This window comes from Heliconius melpomene, chromosome 10, assembly GCF_056956725.1.
Source record: "Heliconius melpomene rosina isolate 202511_hmr_F chromosome 10, ASM5695672v1, whole genome shotgun sequence".
NCBI lineage: Eukaryota > Metazoa > Arthropoda > Insecta > Lepidoptera > Nymphalidae > Heliconius > Heliconius melpomene.
The window spans coordinates 10,478,444-10,500,831 of record NC_140398.1 but is presented as its reverse complement, the minus strand read 5'-3'; the positions used below and the strand labels follow the sequence as shown (position 1 = coordinate 10,500,831).

Below are 22,388 nucleotides of genomic sequence, written 5' to 3'. Positions count from 1 at the left end.
AAGCAAATAAATCACAGGAAATATTACCATCTTAAATAAAATAGAGGTTATATTTTTTAGAAAAATATTAAATCGTTTACCACTTGGAATTCGTGCTTATTATAACCGTCTTTGTTTCTTAATAATTGCTATAATTTATTAAGTAATAATTAACATAGAATCCTTAGTAGATTTTTCAATTAGTAACTCAAATTAGTAACTAGGGACCTTTTATGCTTCTCATTTTAATATTCTCAAATAAAAAGTCAGATGCCATGTCCATATTTTAATTATCTACAATTATTACTTAAATTTTTAAATATAAATATTAATAAATAAATATATTTTATATTGTCACATCAGTAGTACCAATTTGTGTGAATTAAAAAATAAAAAAAATCTTGTAATGTAAAATTTACCTTATTACGAGAATATTAGATAATTTAATAGATGAGTACTAAAGCGACAACAAACATATATGAACATTTGTAAATAATAATTTATTAATAATCTCTATTTAAGGTAGCACATCCCCTAAGGCGTAAGGCTTATCCGCGTTGGTCTTGAGGTAGTAGATCCCATCCTTCCTGTAACGAAACAATACTTTGATCTCAAATCACAAACGATACCTAGCCGCCGTTGTTCTGCCCCATTGGTTTTCCAAACGATAGATCCTTGTGGTTTGTATTATACTAGATATGTATCTACTTGCTAATTTATTATTAAAAATAACGAGCAATTGAAACGTGATTTGAGCGCGACTGTTGTGATTTCTATTCTAAATTTAAATTGCTTAAAAATAAACTTTTTCCTTTATCGCTGCTTTTACATTAAATTCGAAGCAGCAATATTTTTTTTATTACAATGTCTTCTTACTAATTTGATCTTAAGTACTAGTTCGTTTCGTTTTTTCGTTTTTCACGCTCCACTTTCCCGCATAGTTCCAGAGACAAACATAATGTCAAGGCACTCCGCAAATTCCTTCATATATTTAGTTTAATATTAAAATAAATAAACTCACCCATAATGTATATTAAAACCACCCATAATTAACTTTTCCCCGGTACCCGTACACGAGCCTTGGTAGTATAATTCGTCGTAATCTTTACAACGGACGGCCGTGAAAGGCACCCCAGATATAATGGACTCGGCGAAAAACATATGCGCTCTATTGTGAGCGCAAAGTCCTGTAAATATTAAAAGATAGAAGTAATAATAAGATCTAATTCTAGTAAAAATCAGTAATTTAAGTACCTATTTAGAAAATTTTGTATTATATGAGACTCCATTACCCTGTTCTAATAAAGACATTGCTCGTTATGTAGTGTAAGCCGACATTGTGACCCTTATATGACTAAACAGGAAGAATATTTACATTTTAAATATAAAATATTCTGTAGTAAAATTTGAACCTTATTACTGTTGATGGTTGTATGGTGGCCTCATAGTGCAGTAAAACAGCTGATTATAAACGCGATGGTTGTGGATTCGATCCTCACTTGGCAGAATAAATTATTTTAATTTTCCTTCTCTGGCAAGACAGATACAAGTTTCCCCCATTTTGTAGGTTCTCTCTGCCCACCAAATAAATATTCCGCATATGGCAGGTTATTTTATTGAAGCTGAAAAAGTACGTACAAAATTAAAATTAATTTATGACATAAACTTGATGGTACAACGCTATTGCGCGCTACCGCTAACGCTATTACTTGATATTTACAAAACACTCCAATATCCATTTAATTATGTTCATTTAGTTATTTCAACAATGCTTTCATTTAAATAATACAAATATATAATATTATTTAAATTATACAAAATTAACATGGTTTTTCGGTAAAATAATAAACTCACTATTTGATTATATCCACAATGATTTTCTACTGTCATATTGTATGCATTGTTACGGCACATCCTTCCGGCTTAGCCGAAAAGCCAATTAACTATCATATAATTAATAATCAACACAGCTTTATTAGTTACAATAAAAATATATAAAAAAGAACAATAAAAAATAAGACAAAAATGAAAAATAAAAATACATCCAACAGTTTTGTTAACACTGAAACAAATTGACAACAGCTATTCGATAATAAATTGAAAAAAAAAATCAATTAAGCAGAAAATAAATTCTAAAAGTTATAATTGAAGCGAAACAAGTTATATTCAATAATAAATTACCTCTATAATCGATTCCGCATCCCGGCTGGCGGGTGCCGCCGTTCGGGTAGAAGTCGATGTGGCCCAGTGGCGACGCGAACCCGAGGTAGCCCCCACACGTGTGAATGACTTCAACGTGCCGCGCGTCGTGTTTGTCTAGACGTGCATCTTTATTGCCCAGCGTGAATAGAGGTAAAGCTGGGTCTAGACCTACAATTTTTTTTTTAATTTTAATAAATAGCTTTACGCTGTATCCCCCATATAGCTGGCTATGCAGGGAAAGCCTAGAAAGACACGCCGTTCCCCACTTTCTGCCTTTTTGAACGTTGTGCGTTGAGTGGCGGAGAGTACACTTTGCTCGCCATTTTCCCCAACGAAAAGTCACACGTCAATACTAGTATCTAAAGTATTTTAACTTAACCCATTGAGAATTCTACACGGTTTCTAATGTCCAACACCATTCCTCGCTTCCTCATTTTAGAATAATTGCTAGGCAAACTTAAAGTGTAATGTTTAACTTGTTCTCGGCACTTATAATGATAGATAACTCTTGCATTATATAAAAATAAAGTGCCACATAAAAATTTGATTTAGTTTATCAGCTTTGGGCACGAGAAAACAAATCTACAACATTTTTTTTATTTTATAGCGAGGATAATATATTAAATCATTCTTGAATGAGAATCGAACACCCAACCCATACTGCTGCGCCATAAGGGCCTCATATGCTAAAGATATTAACAAATCGTATATACAATCACAATATTCCAATTCATGGGTTTGCTATATACCATACATTATTGGCATAAACAAACAAACGAGTAGCAAGTTGGCTCTATCCCATTGGACAAACCTTGGACAAATGTTGATCCGAGGTCATGTCAACTTAATCCTAAATTGTATGACAATGTGTAATATGTTCCTTGTCGTATTAGCTTAATTAGTGTGTTTGTCTTGGACGCAAACCCTTAATTACTAGGCCGAAAATATTAATAATATTAATATGGAAAGAAAAAAAATATTAATATGGAATATTTTTCAGCTCTTAGTAATAATAATATATAAAATTGCTTTCTATATTTAATCTGTACCATACTAACGTCTATGTCTTGTTTCTCATTAAAACTTCGGAATTTAAACTTTTACCTGCGGCTTAAATTATTTGAGGCTTTATGCAACTTCATTAAAACCTCATATTATAAAAGTTACATTAAAATTTTATTACACATGTCAAAAATAATAAACTAAATATATTTTAATAGAAGTGTAACATTCAATTTCGACGAGAAAACTGTCCTTCTGGTCATTAATGGCCAGCAATCTTGTCCTAGAACAGGCAGAAAAACAAAACCGTATCCTATAAAAGCAACTTGTGTGAGGTATTTATGTGGTTAATATGACCACCAATTGAGGCGTTATGGCGAAATATGTGCGCGAAAACTTGCTGAGATTTCCTTTTATATATTTCATACATAGATTCCATTTTGTGAATCAATTCCATCAATTTTGTGGGGTAGATTGGAGGAACCTACTTCTTAAATTTTATGTGTGTTCAGGTCTTGTGGGATTGAACATACCCTCATGGTACTACTATAAGTAGATTTTAACTGTGTCACAGAAGTCACCACTGATGAGAATATAAAATTTTCTATTAAATTGCAAACTTTTCTAGCTTCTTCACATACGTATTTCAATATTCATCTCCAGCGAAGTCGAACAAAAGCGAACGAACCGCTAAGTAATGACTGTGGTAGCGAATGTTTCTTCTATAACGATTCCGCTACTCTTTTGAATATTTTTTTCATTCATACTTATAGACATTTCTTTATTTTTCTTAATGGAAAAGTAAGATAAGGAATTTTAGAATGTAAAAGCACCTAAATTCTGCAAAATAATCACGATTTACTACTTTGCTTGTTATCAATATCAACCACTACGTCGGGATTTTATAGTACATATCCAAATCGTTCTTTGGGTATATGATTCCATTCTTTCTATTTGTATATAAGAATATTAATTAGTATTAGCGTAAATTAAAGCCTTTTATTGAATCACATGGTGATTTAGGATATTATTAAGTAAAAATCTGTTATCGACCATATGAAAAGCAGTTGTTACTCTGCGGAGCATGATTTTCAATCCTACACGTCTTGTATCGTATCTCATATATTTCATTATAAAATTATGGGATGATATTCTGTCATCTAATTAAGAAAAGCACGGTGTCGTAATCCGGAAATGGAGAACCGAGTTTGCCATTCCTAATTTGATAAAAAATTCTGTTATGTAAAGTAATCTTGCAAAGTTAAAATGTATATTTATTTTAAAATTCTTAAATCAACAGAAAACTACTTTGCTATGAAAGCTGCATATATAAAGCTAATAGAAACTAAAGTTGGATTCTAAATTGGTTATTCAACTAGACTAGATTGTACAAGTTCTGTGGGATATGGAAGTCACATTTGGTTCTAATATTCCTGCTTCTAATTGACATTATAATTTGCAAACTTGTTCAAAATTCATATTAACCTAAGTATTAGTAGATGAAACATTCTAGATTGCTTCAATTCGCCATATTTCAATTATATTTTAGATCTATCTAATAAGCAATGTTTTGCATTTTTTTATAATATATTATTATTATATATTTGACGGCATATTCTTTATAATTATATTTATATCAAAATACAAACCTGTGATTGTATCAATAGGTCCTCTTTTCACATAAGCACCAGCAATACCAACAACATGTGCGCCCAAACTATGTCCTATGAGATGGACGTCATCCATAGATACACCTTCACTTATTAAAAAATTAAGGAACTCTGTCAAAACTCGTCCCACCATTGCTACGTTATAACTTGCTAATATATAATTGACATTAGCTGCATTCCCCCAGTCCACCACGATGATATTAATGTCACTAACATTGAGGTATGCTGCAAAATAAAACAACAAAAAACTTTTATTTCAAATAATAATAACCAATTGTAATAAATCATATACATATAATATGTTTTTGTTTATTGATATCTGTATAAAAATAGTTCATAAATGACACATTTGTTGTTTTTCTGTTTTACTTAAGCATAAATGTCTGCCTGTTGATTCTACATTAAGATAACTTTTAACAAGCACTACTTTCTATTATAATTATTGTTTCAACGACTATGTATAATATAAAATTAATAATCTGATATAAATTACGAAATAAGATATAGCAACTTAAATATCTAACATAATACGAGTCTCGTATATGGCTATACTTAGAAGAACACCACCATACATGGTATATAGTAGAGTCTAACCAGCATCTTCCACAGAATGTTAGGAATTATAGCTAGGCACAAATCAATAATCATCTGCATGCAGTTATCTTCTAGTTTCAAATATATTTTTATCCATCACTTCAAACAGTGCATTGTTGAAAGATATACCATTCATTATTCATCCATAGAAAATAAAAACTTCGACCTGTTTTCTTTGATATTGTTCCAAATATCATATCACACAACATTAAATAATATATACAATTGCTTTAAATCATTATTTTGATATCTATCGATATTATAAATATAAAAAACAAGCTAAAATAGTAAGAATAAAAGCTTTATTAATAAATGCCATCATTTTCAATGTAAATTACAGTAAAATTTTCATTTTATCTGTGAGTTATATTCGCTTAAAAGATCGTAATGACGAGAAGCAATTTACATTAAAGATATAAAAGCCGACCGACGGTGCAGCACTTTGCGACCTTCCGTCGTTTAGTTCAGTTTCCTGAAACAGCTCCGGTTTCAGCAGAGTGTGTATCGAGTTCGCATTGAGCAATCTGTTAGGTGGTTTATAAGTCACCATTTTCTACACAGAGTACGTTCTGTACATTCATCTAAGCTGAGGTATCCTATTACATATATCCTACTTATCTAGATGACATTAATTATTTTTTACATTTTATTCAAATTTATTGTAAATCATCGGTATATAAATAAAAAAATATGAATTCATTATAATTTTTGCCTAAAATTGAAATATTAAACTTGCAGACTGTTACTATTAAATATAAGGAATATAATTTTGCGTACAATCCACACAAAGCATAATAAAAGAAAACAAAACTTTTAATCATAAAAATATTTTTATGAAGAATAAAATTTTATCCAACTTTACTTTTAGTATGAAAACTAAATTACGAGGTTATGTTTTTAATAAACTATCCACTACACTATAACGTTTTAATGAAATGTAAAAGTTTCCATATTCCAAAGGGAGACTAAAAATCTATTCAAAATATAATATACCTATCCATCTTGCAACAGATAAGACATTACATCTAGTAATATACCTATTACAGTTTTTATATTGAAATAGATTTAATTACTAAATGATTAAGTGGTCATCATTTTAAACCGCTAATAAGCAAATTATAGTGTTTGAGTAGTACATGTTACAATAAACGTGGTTAGTGGAGTGGTCATTTATGTCATTATGAACCACTTTCCATAAGCGTAACATAATTTCGAACATGACTCAAAATGAATAGAATGTAACAATAGATTTATTTACTTATCTGTTTACCTATAAAATTGCATAATAACATCGTTAGTTGAATATGAAAAATTATGACATATATTTTAAATAGATTCAATTGAATTTCCTTTAAAGAAATAATTTTCAAGCTGCCTCCACATTACATTTTACAAAACTATAATTCTATAAGTTTTAATTTCTCTTACATCGACACATTCTTTAAAGTCTCTTTACTGTACCACAGGGATATGATAATACTTTTCTTACCAGATTAGTAGTAATCTCCAATACACCCCTCAAACCTCGCGCCCTGTCAGACATTTCTCAATTACGCTACTACAGTATCTAGGAAATATAACAAAATTTACCTTCTTTAATGGATTCCGGCATAGGTCCGTCTCCATGGTTGAGCCAACCATGCGCCAGAACTTTCACCTTGTTATTGAAGTTAAAGTTTGAATCTCGCAGATTGGACGAGTCGTTAGTTTTGAGAACTTGATATTCGTAGGGGTTCCGTCTGCAATGGGCACCGTTAACATTTATTAGACGATGAAAGTTCAAATTTTAAATAAAAATAGAGCTAAAGGAACTTTTAATATTTTTCCAGAAATTTATGATTTTTTTATTATAAAATGTATTTGTTTAGCAATATTTAAATAACTAAATTTAGGCAACAAACTCAGAGTTTATATTCGATACGATATAGAAAATAAATACTTTACATAGTGTCTACAAAGCTTATTTCTCAAAATATAAAATATTATTAATACCTGGTAAATAATCTAAACTGTACATCTTGGTTAGTAACCCAGCCCCAAAGCCGTGTTTCGTTAACTGATGGTACTGGTGCATGTGTTTGAACGCTGGCCAACCACACTGGATCGTATGGCGCCGGCGCCTCCCATTTCACTGCTCTTACTAAAACAAAATGTAAACTCTTATTTAAAAATGCATGAATTCAGTGAATGGCAAAACAGTAGAAAACAGATAAAAATTTCAATTTCTTATGAGTTTTCCCGCCTTTGAATGGTAAGCAATGGCAAAAGCAATGACATATAATGAATCAGCCTACGAATGTTTCACTCAAATTATATACTGTCCACTTATGTAATATATTACGACACAATTCTTCTAACTAGACTGACGACTTCTCTATATATTTAAGACGTCTGGAAGTCTTGAATTAAATACATTATATAAAAAAAACTAAAAATAAAAAAAAAAAAAACAAAAAAATACATTATATAAAAAAATTAAATCTTTTGTCATCATTCGTCGCTCATTTTTTTTGGTATAACAATTGAAATTAATTAAAATATACTCAACTTTTTAAAAAGATATTTACTGGAAAATAATAAATTACTTATAATAGTTATATTTAAAAAATAATATTTGAATTTTTTTTTCGCTTAATATGGTTCGTTCAAAAGTGCACCACTTTTGAACGCATATTTGATTGCTTTGTCATCCCATAAATACTCGTAACAAAGTAGGTACTTATGTTGAAAGAGTGAGTAAACGTTTTACCAAAGTTAAAGAAAATAATCAAGTAACTTTCTATATGTAAGTGCTAAGCATGCCTAGTTCTGGGAATTTAAACGGTATATCCGGTATTATTATTAAACAATGCGCTTTCTCTGGTAATTGCTTTTAACGCGCCCACATCAATCGCATATAGATAGAAGAAAATTATTGAATAAGTGTTGGACAATGAATAAAATACCTATATGTGAGGCGAATAACTTTTTCTTTAGTCTATTTAATATTATTATACCCTATGCATTATGGCATGAGACAAAATGTAAACAAAAAGGATCCGTTTACGGTTATAACAGTACGCGCTGCCATAGCAACGTGTATGTCACTTTATAAATACGAAATGTTGTACATAATTGTCATTTGTATGGTAGTGTGACGAAAACTACTATATTATACTGATTATATTTATTTGTTTTTATTTTTCCACTCTGGAGACGTTGAGTCAGTCAGTCAGTGTGGCGTTAAGTTCCGCAGGATCTAAAATTCAGCCGGAAGTGAAGATTGAATCAGTCTGACAAAATTCAGTCAGTAAAAAAACTAATCGGTTTACTATAACTATTAGTTAATCTAAAGTATAGGTTATAGTTAACTGGTTTCTTTGATTATTTTGGAAGTAGGCTTTACAATTGAGATACATATTTTTCTTCAGCGTGACACTACATCCCGCATGTAGCGCGGTAGGCAGAGGGAGTCCTCTAATATACTCCCGCGCCACGACTGACCTCTACTTAAAAAAATACTTACTAAAATTCTACCATATGATGTACGTAGATATACTATATAATTATTTAGACATGTAGGAACGCAACCACCAAAATGGTGAGTTAAGATTTGTATCTAAAAATTAACATTCAAAGTTAGTGGACACATGTCCATAAAGCAATAAGTTTCACTTTTCTTGTCACTTTTGCGAAAGTTATGTTTATATTAAAATAGATTTTCAAATACTTAGTATAAATATTCATGACTGATATTTTTTACTGAACCTTTACGCCGCCGAAACTAAAGACGATTCTAATTTGAAACTAGGCATGCTCCATGCATATGCTAAAAATATTTAACTATCAGAAATTGATTAATACATTTTTTAAATTAAACATTAAAATAAAATGAATATAGATAAATATAGTGGTAAATATTTTTATATCTATAAATGCAGGACTTAAAAACTTTATTAAAAAGAGAATAAATAATCTATATTTTTTTAAATAATGGATTTTCAAAAAATAAAAAAGAATATCTGGCAAAAATTTTAGGCATATCATGGACAATTCAAATAATAATTGCTAGTATATTAAGGTAAATATAACTTTGCCAAGTACAGGAGTTTAGGAGAAGGAGAAGGAAGGAGGAAGAAAGAGTTTTATATTAGGTAATTTCTTCTCCTTGTGAAGAAATATACTATAGTGGCGAACGACTTTCTTTAAATACAAAGTTAAACGATTTATGTATTAATAATCTTGCAACCATCTTGTTATTTACACATGATCAATATTGTAAATATTGTGAACTTTCATGATGCTATTTCGAGGATCGAAGACATTTACAAAGATCGAAGGTACCTATAGATAGAACGCGTGGGCGCGTGCTTCATTTTATTAGAATAATCCTTCCTTTTTTTCTATTATATAGATTATTGCATATTTATATATTCTTCTTCATACATATATAAAGAACGTAACTTGACTGACTAATGCAGTTGTATGACAGAAAAACAGTTATAAAATTCAAATAACAACATTTCTGAAGCAATACAAGAGGTCAATTCATCATTTCTTATTTGCAAATTCCTTAATATAACCAATCAATTCATAAACCCTGTTGTGATTTATAGTAAAGTTCAACATACCTGTACAAATAAGAAATAAGAAGCGAATCATTCCAACTGCGTTCTTCAATCATAAACATTAAAGTCACAAAAGAGGTAAAACAAACTTTCCTAGCATTCAACAAAATTTTGTGAAACTTTAAACGAGTTGAAACACTCATTTTGAAGCTAAATCTAATTGGTGGACCGGCAGCGAGTACTCCAACATTTTCACTGACAGCCCGAAGCAAAGTTAGAATTTAAATTTTCATAGCGGTATATCGCGTCGAGAAGCATTAGGATTCATAGAACGCAACAATGTCTCGACCATCGATCATATTAATCAAATGTTCCCATTAGGCACCCACCGTGAGTGAAGGGTTTCTGGGAAATGACACGATAAATTCCTTTCCAACGAAATTCTTAACGGAAATGTCTTTTTATTTTAAAATTAGGTATATTCATTCTATACATAAAATTATAGAGAGAGAGAGATTGACTATTGAGATAAAGAGTAGGTGCTCAAAAAGAAACAAATTGAAATGATATTCATTAAATTAATTTTAATAAATATTAGTAAAATATGCAACGATATATTAAATAGGAAATATGTCGCATCATTTTAAGCAAATAGATATCACTTTTAAGGCTCATCTATATTTAGAAATTTAAAATACTACTTTTAATACATAAGCCCGTCGTGGCGCAGGGACACAAGGGTATGATCGTCCTGCAACGGTTGTGGGTTCGATCTCCACGAGGGAATGAATTAATATGCTGGCAGCAAAACAAAAGACCGGTATTGAATTCCGCTACTCAACACGCAATGCCTAAAAAAATCAGACGGATAGCGAGGAACGAAGTGTTTTAACACTAAGTTCCCTCTGCCTACCCTGCTGTGTGTGGGATACAGCATGAAGCTAATAGAAATACTTTACTTTTTCTCTCCAAAACGAATAATCTTAACTAAGAACCCTGATTTTTAGCAAATATAACATATATTTTTTAAAAATATTCATACTGCAATTGATTTTATACAGGGGAGCAATTCGAATGTATTTCATTTATAAATTTTGGTTTTGAAGGCAAAATTATAACATAATTGATGAACTTAAGAACATAAGATAGAAATAGGCCGGCGCAGGAGTACAAAGTTTGTTAACGCGACTTGTTGTGGGTTTGATTCTCACTAGAGGAAATGAAATATTTATCCTCTTTTAATTTTCTTCTTTGCTCTTTTTTGGCGTTTTCTTTGACTCTTTTTGTCGTGATTCCTTTAAGTGAATCGCGAGATTGTTGCCAAATCTGTATAGTTTTTAACAAAAAAAACCGACTTGAAGCATAAAAGTAGACAAATTTAAGACTTATACAATTTTCTGATAGATGGCATTGATAGAACTGGAAAAGAAAGTAAAGTATAAGTAATCATTGTTTTAGCTGTACGCTATGTTCATAGTTTATATAAATTTCACAATCTCGTTCTCGCCTCTTGTAGCCTCCTGGGTAGTGTAGATGGGGCTTTATATATGACTATCGAGTATCTGCCACTGGCAACACTATTAAAGTCACTTCAATTTGACAATTTCATGTTTCTACAAAAGTACTTAACTACATAGGTAATTGGGTACTGAAAAAGAAAAATTTATTCGGCGCGTAGCATTTAATTCTTTACTAGGGAGTAATTTCCAATTAATATTAAAATACTGCTAAATCTATTTAATTAATTTAAGCCTAATTGAAATAAATATGGCTGCAGTAGAAAGTACTAAAATACTACAATTTTTAGAGTTAGTTGGACGTCTTAAGGTTTGGAAATTTTAGTAAATTGTTGTATTTATGAATTACCAATAATATAAAATAATGAGGTACTTTAATTCTTTTTCTTTCATGACCATATGCATACAGCATGAAAAAAGAACTGGCTGGGTAATATGTGATATAAATGAGTGCGAGTCCATAGCGGGCCATATGTATCGTATGGGTATGATTACTTTCTTGCTGACAGAAGAAAACAACCCAACAAAACTTGACCGTTTTCGATGTTTACAAATAGGTAAATGTGTCTTTTTTTATATTTTATATCTAAGTTAAATTATTAAATATTTTGATACTTATAATGTATAATTTTTCTAGCACTAGTCCACGATCTAGCAGAATGTATTGTGGGGGATATTACACCACACTGTGGCGTTTCTCCAGAAGAGAAACATAGAAGAGAGGATGAAGCAATGAAAACAATTGCAGAGCTCACTGGCATTGCTGGTGATAGAATGTATGAGCTTTACAAGGTATGTCACCTTCAATATAAAAGATATGGTATGGTGTTGAGGCCAATTGTGGTGCAGTGACATAAAGTGTGACTGTAAACGCAACTAGTTTTGGGTTCAATCCCCTTTCGAAGAAAATGAAATATTTATTTAAATTTATGTTTTCATTTCTTTGCTTTGGTGTTGAGGCAGAATTCAGTGGAAAGTAGGGGCCCAAGTGTCTTAACACTAGGTTGCCTCTGCCTGTGTGTAGATACAGTGATGCTGTATAGTAGCCTACTATAACTTATTATCATTCAGCTATTCTGGGTCATGTAAACATCTAATTAAATCATTTGTGGCAATAAATCATTTTCATATCCACTCTACAAACAAACAGTTTTATGTTATCTGTTGTTGTGTCTCGAATCCGGGCTGATAGTGAAGAGAATAAAAGGTTCTTTCTGCTTATCCTGAAAAAATATCTGGAGCTGCTATAGCATACTTGACTGCTAGTATGTATGTAATTGTGTTAGAACATTGTACAATAAAATATTTCAAAGAAAGCTATTAATGTAATATTTTTTATTTAATACTCAATCTGAATGTCTTTTGTACAAAAATAAGAAAATTTATGGTTAATAATATGACTTAAGCATACTTTACATTATTTATTGCAGGAATATGAAAATCAAAGTTCTCCTGAAGCCAAATTTGTTAAAGACTTAGACCGATATGATATGATCCTCCAGGCATTTGAATATGAGAAACGTGAAAATGCGCCAAAAAAATTAGAAGAATTCTTCAAAGCCTGTTATGGAAAATTTGACCATCCTTTTATTCAAGATTTGGCTAAAGAACTTTATAGGCAGCGGAAGGAATTTGAGGAAAAATCTCTTCTAAATGGTACAACATAACTTTTTGTAGTATTAGAGTCATTATAATATACTGAGGATGTTATAGATATATTTCAGATCTAGATACATACAGAAGAAGAATACTATGACAGTATCAATTTTCTAGTTAAAAAACTTCTTTATACTAAATGTTAATACATCCTAAAAAACCAAATACTTGTCATAACAAGGCTCATTTAAACTATTGATATCCAAAATTAACCAAAACTTTTATCACCAGTAATAGTTAAGAGTTCCATAACATCCCTACAGTGAACAACATGATTCTGCCTCAGTTTATATGCGGTTTATATGCAGTTTATATGCAAGTTCCAGAAGACATGAGCTAAGCTCAGTTCTTATTTTTATTTATATTCCTAAGTTAACCAAGTTAAAATAATCATTACTACTTGTGCAAAGTGCAAGTGTTGATTACTAAGTTTAAATTAATAATTTATTTCTGACTTACTTAGCTACTTCAAAATAATAGTAAAAGGATAATTGCTTTCTGAAGTAAGTTGTGCTAATTATTTATTAACATTGTAAACATAGATTTGTAAAAATAATATTAGCTCAACTGATTTTGTAACAAAATGTGATTTATAGTTTATTTATAAATATTAAAGTTGATATTTTTTTTCTTCAATACTTAAAAGCTCTTTCAAAAATTGCAAAGGGCAATGTTTATATTTTGTCTTATTTAACAGTAACCTATCTAACTCTACCTACTGTCTGATTTAACAGTAAGTAAGTTGATATATTGAATATTTCTATTTTTATATTTTTAACTATGAACAGAATTATGTTCAATGAATAGATCCATTGAACATAATTCTGTTGTTTTGTTTTTGATATTACAAGTTTTGTACCAAAAAATATTTTTAATTGTTTCTTTTAAAAAAACAGTATATTTTAAATGTTGTTTTGATGTTCTATTAAAGTCTTAATAAATTCCATACATATTAACATTTACGTAATTCCCATATCACTTATAATAAATTATTGTGATAATTATTAGTACATAAAGTACCAGTTATTCTACATAAAGATCAATTTTTGTCAAAAATAATCAAGCAATGTTGATTCGCTATTATTTATTAATTAGCTATTTATTTCTCATTCATAAGTAACAAATGTAAATGAAACACAAATTTTTAGTTTATAGAAAAATAATGTTTGCAACTTAGTCTTATATTTTTGAAATACATACTACACATTTTTTTATTTTAATTAATACAAAAACTTTTATTTTATTTACCTCCATATTGTGTAATAATAAAAAATATATAACATGATTATGATTATTATTACTTTTATTTTTTGAAGTATTAAGAAATTATATGGATTAATGTAATATGTTATATAACAAAATGGAGCTTTGGATGGTACCAAACATTCCAAATGTTTCTTCGTTATTAGTGAAAAGTTATGTACAAAGTGACGTTTTAGCAAAGCTGAAATTTGGGGATTAATAGTCTATTATGTAGTTCATACTGTATGCATACTATCAAACTTGAAAGTGGGAACGTCTCAGACATAGCACCAAATAACGGTATATCTGTCTGGGAAGATGATGGAGACATTGAAATGGTTTTTTTTTAGTTTTGACGTCTGGCTGTTCATCTCTTTGTCTCATTAGGGACCTATGCTTATAAGCTTAGGTACTTATAGGTAGAAAAAAGAAAGATATCAATAACATAATAAAATAAAATACATTAATATTGCTGTTTTTTTGCAAAATCTGGAACAAACAAAAACAATTCAAAATTATTTTTAAAGTTTATTTTTTATAAAAATGGGTAATTGAATAGTATACATACAAATCTATTCAGTCAAATGAAGACTTCATAAATGCTAAGATATTTCAAATTACATTGGTATTCATCATCCACTTTAACAATTCAGATCAAAGAATCCAAACTTTACATAGTTTACAAGAACATTTAACAACAAAGAAAACACTATGTTTATTGTGAGATTTATTACTCGTTAAGGCAGATTTTCGTTATAAGTTCTTCTTCAGGATTACTTTACACTATTTATTTATGCACAGCAAACCAACTGAAATGTTAACTCATCGTTCATAAATGTCAGCGGTCAAACATAAGTTTTGAATTAATTAACAGCCTGTTTATGATTAATTGTTTGCTCTTGTTCTTCCTTTTTTCGTTGTTTTTCCCTCATTAGTTCAGCATCTCTGAAATCAAAAATCAAATCAGCTTCACACATAAAGAAGATATAAAGTATTATATGAAGATATAAAATTCAATATTTTTTTCATTCTTAAGCCTTGCCTTGCCTTAAGAGATCTGCTTTCATCAACCTCTTTTAATATGCCTTTTGGAGGGCCCTCATATTTTTATCACAATAAAATACTCAATTGTTCCTCTTAGTAACAACTCTTTAAATAAATTTTTGTTTTCAAGAAATTAAAATAATACAAACCATAAATCACCTTACCATTCTTTCAAAATATATGTTTAGATACTTAAGTACCTTTAATAAATAAGAGGTTTATACAATTAGAAAACTATGCACATACCTATGTTTTCTTTCAGAGAGTGACATGCCCGTCTTTTCACTAGCATTCTTCTTTTTTTGCATTTCTTGTTGCTTCTTCTGATTTTTAGCTCGAGCTAAGTCTCTCTGGTTTCCGCCTACAATCAAAATAAAGAAAAAAGGTAAAAAACATAACCTTTAGAATTGCTCTCTGCTTCAAGTTTTCTAATAAAAGGATTAAAAATATTTAGGACCAAGGTCTTCATATCATCATTTGACATTTAGATATTTACATAACATCACAACTCACAACAAATATCGTACATTGGTAATTGGCTCCAATAAGCCAATTATGATTACATTTTTTTATTTATACAAGAAAAAGATATATAATAGTGTGATAAATGAAGCGTCATTTTTGAGTCATCATTCATCGTGACAAGCTCTGAAGTAATAAACATCTAGAACGTTCCTTAAATTGTGTTATATTATTTGGCAAGCATATTCATATCAGACATTTTTGATATATGTATCAATAAGAAACAGTATAACTAGTCACATAGTATACCTTGGTAGTTTATTTATTATGTACTTACGGGTCATCGTGGCTGATGTATAACAAACAACTAGATAATGTATTTAATTAAATTTAAATACTGAATACAAAGTACGGACGATACGCTAGTCCGGCCGAGACCTAGGACAACGCACCGCCCACCTTCTCCTCAATATGAAAGTAAATTTGGAAGCAACTAAAAGATAAGATTAGCTTTTCAGAATAAAGTTTCAAACGTTTTCCAGCTGGCCATATTGCCATTGCCATAGACTATTTAAACTAGCTTAAAATTAAAAACCAAAAGTGTAACAGATTATAAAAGCTTAATGCTAAATCCATTCACGTAAAGTTTTATTCTATAGATATTGCTGAGACCAATAAATAAAACGAATTATAGATTGGTACTTCTTTTTAGAGTACAGTACATAAAATCTCGATTCTGTGAATGAATTGGTATCCGAGATAAAAATTTGTGGATACGCCAATGGTCATAATATATATTATGTATTTTTTTAGGGAAATAGACAAGGCAAACGACAACGAGCGATTCAACCGAAGATGGGGAAGGGAATAGTTCACCACCACCCACGATTTCGAGCAAGAAAAGAAGTTGAACTTGTATCAAAGATACTTAGTTTCTATTGTGTTCTAGTTCTACTGTACTTTAATGTTTTGATCGGGCTTGCGGGCTACAAGTGCGGTGTGAGTGGATGAGTGGGGGCGACCTTAAATATGTTTTCTGTACAAATATTCGCGCGAACCTCCGATAATTCATGAAATTCTTGTCAGGCTAGATACATTTTTCTATTACCTTGAAGTCTTGGTTCAATTCTGTTCAAGGTTGCTCCGTGAATAGTTACAAATAAATTGATGTCAAACCTAATTTTGATTTTAAAAAATATCTCCTAGTGCCTAATAGTCTACGGCAAAGTAAATGTGTTCTGTGGTCTACGGTAGATTATATCTGTCAAAAATAAAAATGTCGGTCAATGCACAAGTGCATCTTAGCAAAAATGAAAATAATAAGAAGAATGATAAAGCCTTAAAACCTTTATTTCCTAAGCAAGCAGAGTGTTCATATGTGTCTTGTTATTGGCGAGTATTCCTTAACTTTTTTTTTCTTAATATTATAATTACGAAAATATATTATGGTTGATATTTTGCTTTGTTTTGTATTTTTACTGCACTGCAGTGAAGAGAACGTCTGGAAACTATGTCAAGATGTATCGTCGCGGATACCAGGAGAGTTGGATAAATGCTACGTGGTTTTCATTTCAAATCCTTGCCGTACCGTACCTTTATGGAAACAAAGGGCTGGGCGCGAGGAAGATCGTCTAGTAATTTGGGTGTGTTCTGCAGATGAATAATATAATTTTATGTCTGAAAAATCTGATTATCTCGTTTCAACAAACTTCGTTTTATAAGTTTTTTTTAAACACTATCAAACAAACGTAGATTATACTTTCTAAAGTTCAAATTTCAAATAACATCTAATATTACAAAGATGTAAATACATTTTCAAATACATTGTATGAGTTTATAATTTTAAAATTATTATTAATTTTATAATAAATAAAGTCGGTCTCTTTGTTTAATGTTGTTACTCACTGCATAAATATATTATTAATACTATTTTTATATACTGTAATTCTACAAATATTATCTTTTTCAGGACTACCATGTAATATTTCTTTATTCTGTAGATTGTAAAACTTGCCTTGTATATGACTTGGATTCTGAACTTCCATTTCCAACATTCTTCCATAAATATGTAACGGAAACTTTTCGGACAGATCAAGTATTAAAGTCTGATTTCCACAGGTAAGCTGACAGTTTATTTTGTTAGTTATACATATATACTATAAAAAAAATATTTAATTATTGTTCATTTCTAGGTTCTTCCGTGTAGTTCCAGCGAAGCAATTTATGCAGCATTTTGCATCTGATAGACGTCATATGAAGAGGCCTGATGGCTCTTGGATCAAACCACCACCCCCTTATACTGCTATTTGTACAACATGTGAGTATGCTATTTGTCATAAATATAAATACACTTTAGAAGAAGAATTTAATTGTTATTTTATAAAAAAACTTATTAGATCATATCACTTATATGAAACATATATTTTTTGGGTATTGTCTACATACTAAAACCACTATACTCATTAATTATATCTCATAATAAGATTGTTGAAGATTTAATTTTAAAAATATGTATATATTACATTGTCCTCTGACTGGTTTGTATAAAAACAAGTAATTATTAGCTCAAATATTATGCAATTGTGTGAATAAATCTAGTAGTAAGTATTATAAAATAATGCATAAAACATACTACAATATAACTTAGAAAAAGTGAAAAAAGAAACATATGAAGTTTAATATTTTGTCATTATCTTATTTCAGCATCAACTCACAACCTAGATGAGTATATTAATATGGATTCTGAATTGGGTCCAGGACAAGTCTTTAATTTAACTGATTTTGTACAGCGTTTCTATAAAATTGAGAAGTAGGCTAATAATGTGAGAGTTAGATAGACAAATATTTATTGCGTCATTGTTTTGTTAAGGTTTTTGTATGTTGATTATGTTTTAGTAATTATTTTTTTAAGTTCCTGTACAATTTTATTTGTATAATATGTAGAATTTACATTTTTTTATTTGAAATATTTACAGAAGTATTACTTGAATGTTTTGTAAAAATTTTAAATTCTTTCATTTAATATTATCAATTTTAGCTTGTATTATACATTTTTTTAATATTCAAATAACAATTACAATACTAATAGCACTGTTTTAACATCCACTCGCATATAATGTGGTTTGGCACAAAAAAAAAGTATACTATCACATTGTTTTCGGATTTATTCTACACTAAGTTAAAGTATTTATTTAAAAGATTTTTCTAATACTTTTACAGTCAAATAAAAATAGAATTATATTATTATTACATTACTTACATAAGAAATTACAATATTTGACATTTTGGAATTAAAGCTTAGTTAAAAATTTTATTATTAATATTCCAATAATATTAAAGTTTTATATAATATTTTTTCACTAAAAATATTTTGCCGATTATAAAAATGTACAAATATATGTAATTCCAAGTACAATGTTACTCAAACATTTCATAAACTTTCAAAGTACATAATTATAATAATTTATTACTAAAATATTTAAGTTTAACAAATCAATATGGTTTACTTTTATACTGTGTAAGTACCAAAACAGACTTTGCTTTATTTTTTTTACAGAAAGTTTATAAATATGTTAAATTCTTATCTTAAAATTGTTTATCTGTTTACATAATATAATAGCTCTGGAAGTTTATGGAACATATGAATATTTTTGCTTAAATTTTTTAATACTACTGTTACAAGATCTCAATTTACAATAATGTTGTTTATGGTTGCCATTGATTTGTCTTGTCTGTGGAATGAAGCTTTAAGTATAGGTAACCTGTAGTGTGATTTTAAAGTTAATTTTAAGAAGTTTAATGCTTGTTTTATATGGAATAATAATTTTGATGTCTAAATAATTACACATTGTCAGCTTAGACTATAAATCTGCTAGCAGCCGACTAACCAAATTATCTACAGACAAAAAAACGTCCTTATAAACTTATTAATATATATGTGTTATCAGGTTTCAAAATTTCATTTTTGAACATTGATTTTTATTCATTCGTATATAAAATAAAAGTTTGTTGTATTTCTCTTCCCATTTCGAATTCTATATAAATGTATAAAAAGGAAAAACCAAAAGCGGATTTAGCAGGTTTATACTAAGCCGTCAATATTGTATTAGTAAATATCACCACAGATATTGAATTAATGCAACATTTTCATTTTCAACAAAAAACTATATAGCATACTATACAATAGGTACTTTATTGGTAAGTTCTCGGAACTACAATTATATTAATTATAATAACAGTAAATTTCTAGTAAAGAAAATCTAATTTATAATAATTGACCTCACGAATATACGTTTAAGCACGCAAACATAATTTAAAATTGTTGACGTGTTGCCTATTAGGAAAATCTAATTAAATTATAACACGCATCACATTTTGGTCCTCCAATGGATTTTTTTAAATTTATAAACGAAATTATGGTCATAATCGAAAAAATGCACAGTATAATTTTTCTAATTAAATTATGCTTCAAAGTAATTTGTATGTTTTTATTAGTATGTATAGTACAATTAACATTCAAAACTACTCTAAAAGAAAAAAACATTTAAAAAGGCTGTCTTATATATTATTCTTATAATATATATTTCTTATAACGCCCCGTAATAAGTACCTACATACTTGCACATTTTCTGATTTTATCAAATAGCGTGCAAAAGAATTAAAACGCAAAAGGCCGAACATGACCGCAATTTTTTTTGTGTATACAATGTATTGTATAAGCTATGTTTTTTAAAATCGATTATTTTGTTAATTTATCTTTAATTTATGTATTAAAAAATTTAAAAATCCTTGAAATAATCAATAGCGAATAAACTAGCTTGATATGAAAAAAAGTTGCATTAGTTTTGTCTGTGGCGATATATAAAAGTTTATAATTATTTGCAAAGGTACTTAGCATTTTTTGTACCAATGCAGTTATACCTTGAGTGATATATTTAGGTAATTTTATTATAGATTATATGATCGCGAGGTAGCTTTTGTATGTTGTTAAATCTATTTAAAGTTTTTTATCAACTTTTATACACTCTTTTATCCTTCCCTAAGCACCCTAGTGATGTAAGTATTAATAATTATGCTATATTCGTCGCGTTTATTATTATGGTTACGGTATATACGATTTTTGTTAAATGTTATTTATTTTATAAGGTGTCCTTTGACATATAAACTATTTTAATTTATCAGGCCTGCTCTGAAACAAATTTAATGACTACTTCTACATTTGCTATATTTCGCAGTAGGAAATTAAGGTAAATCTATCAATAAGACGTTAATTATTCAAATAACCTATTGACGTTGCATAAGAGTTTGTGTATATCTACTTTTACTTTGTGAATGTCTCAAATTAATAGAATTTAAACTTTTATACATTTATAACATAAATGCAGATATCTGTATACATTATACCTATTTTTTTTTACCTAATAATATCGTCTTAATAAAATACCCACGTACCTTTAAAAAATAATTATACCTAATTTAATTTTTTAAATACTATTTTGACATTTTTATTAAATAAAAAAAATATAAGAAATAAGATTCCGAAGCACCAAATACTTAATAATATAATGTTTACTTTCTTTATTGTAGTTATAAACAAACTAATATTAATGATTTACGCATTAATTATTTATATATTTTTATCAGGGTTTTTGTCTGTGTTCACAAACTAGTCAATATTTAAGTATTTCTTTGTTAATAATAATCAAAGTTTAATATTTAAATGCTTTGTAGATTATTATAGTACAGTACGGCCGACAAGTCGTGGCCGCCCAGAAGGTAAATTTTCCGAACTTTTACGCATTATGAAAAAGCGAAACTAAATCTGCAGCAACTTCAAGGCGGTCGCGACTCGTTGACCGTACTGTAGCTACGGTCGCAGCTGTTTGAAATTCTACTTCTATATAAATAAGCGATCTGTCTAGTCATCTATTACTAATCTTCTCTATTTACTATATTAAGAATTTTACTCGATTTATTGTAGTTATAATTTACTATTCGAGGCGTAGCTAGATATAAAATGGGACCAAACTATGTATAATTGAGAAAGGATAATTGAACACAGTTGTTAAACGACAGGAACATGTGGGGGCTGTGTTTACGTCCCGCTGGTTACGCCTTACTCTTAACTATTACTATTTACGAAACACGTTTAAATCAATACCTTCCTTCGAAGCCTTTAAATTTTCTATTTATTGACTGACAGCCTATAAGGATTATTATTATTATACTATATTGCTTGTGCTTTTAATGTAACAAGTAACTTTTTTTAATTTTAAGAATTCATGCTAGAATAAAAACGTCACATGTAATTTCGTCTTTTATTTAATAACCTTGTTTCTGTTTTTTGTTGATTGACAAATTATTTATTGTTAGCAAAATAATTTTATAATAATAATAAATTTTAGTTCAGTATGAAATTTTATTTAAAAATGACAAGATTACGCTAAGGTATTATATTGTACTAAAAATCACTA

General features: G+C 29.1%; 4 protein-coding genes across 4 annotated transcripts; 2 read left to right on the top strand and 2 right to left on the bottom strand.

Annotated features, from left to right (window-relative positions):
• Positions 1-255: 255 nt before the first annotated feature.
• LOC146535578 (pancreatic triacylglycerol lipase-like) lies at positions 256-10,369 on the bottom strand. The gene is made up of 7 exons (XM_085191882.1): positions 10,058-10,369; positions 7,440-7,587; positions 7,038-7,186; positions 4,833-5,078; positions 2,161-2,349; positions 1,001-1,166; positions 256-566 (listed from the first exon to the last, which is right to left on the bottom strand). The coding sequence occupies exons 1-7, from the start codon at positions 10,086-10,088 to the stop codon at positions 497-499; spliced, it is 999 nt and encodes a 332-aa protein (XP_085048008.1). The 5' UTR covers positions 10,089-10,369; the 3' UTR covers positions 256-496.
• A 1,218-nt stretch (positions 10,370-11,587) lies between these two features.
• LOC146535577 (5'-deoxynucleotidase HDDC2) lies at positions 11,588-14,399 on the top strand. Its single transcript, XM_085191888.1, has 4 exons — positions 11,588-11,821; positions 11,921-12,068; positions 12,149-12,303; positions 12,942-14,399. The coding sequence occupies exons 1-4, from the start codon at positions 11,762-11,764 to the stop codon at positions 13,176-13,178; spliced, it is 600 nt and encodes a 199-aa protein (XP_085048014.1). The 5' UTR covers positions 11,588-11,761; the 3' UTR covers positions 13,179-14,399.
• A 524-nt stretch (positions 14,400-14,923) lies between these two features.
• Positions 14,924-16,490, bottom strand: LOC146535576 (putative SERF-like protein). The gene is made up of 3 exons (XM_085191889.1): positions 16,253-16,490; positions 15,700-15,814; positions 14,924-15,354 (listed from the first exon to the last, which is right to left on the bottom strand). The coding sequence occupies exons 1-3, from the start codon at positions 16,257-16,259 to the stop codon at positions 15,273-15,275; spliced, it is 204 nt and encodes a 67-aa protein (XP_085048015.1). The 5' UTR covers positions 16,260-16,490; the 3' UTR covers positions 14,924-15,272.
• A 641-nt stretch (positions 16,491-17,131) lies between these two features.
• On the top strand, positions 17,132-22,223 carry tun (N-terminal glutamine amidase tungus). The gene is made up of 5 exons (XM_085191887.1): positions 17,132-17,307; positions 17,405-17,558; positions 17,885-18,033; positions 18,108-18,232; positions 18,619-22,223. Exons 1-5 carry the CDS (start codon positions 17,147-17,149, stop codon positions 18,726-18,728), a joined length of 699 nt encoding a protein of 232 aa, XP_085048013.1. The 5' UTR covers positions 17,132-17,146; the 3' UTR covers positions 18,729-22,223.
• Positions 22,224-22,388: the final 165 nt, after the last annotated feature.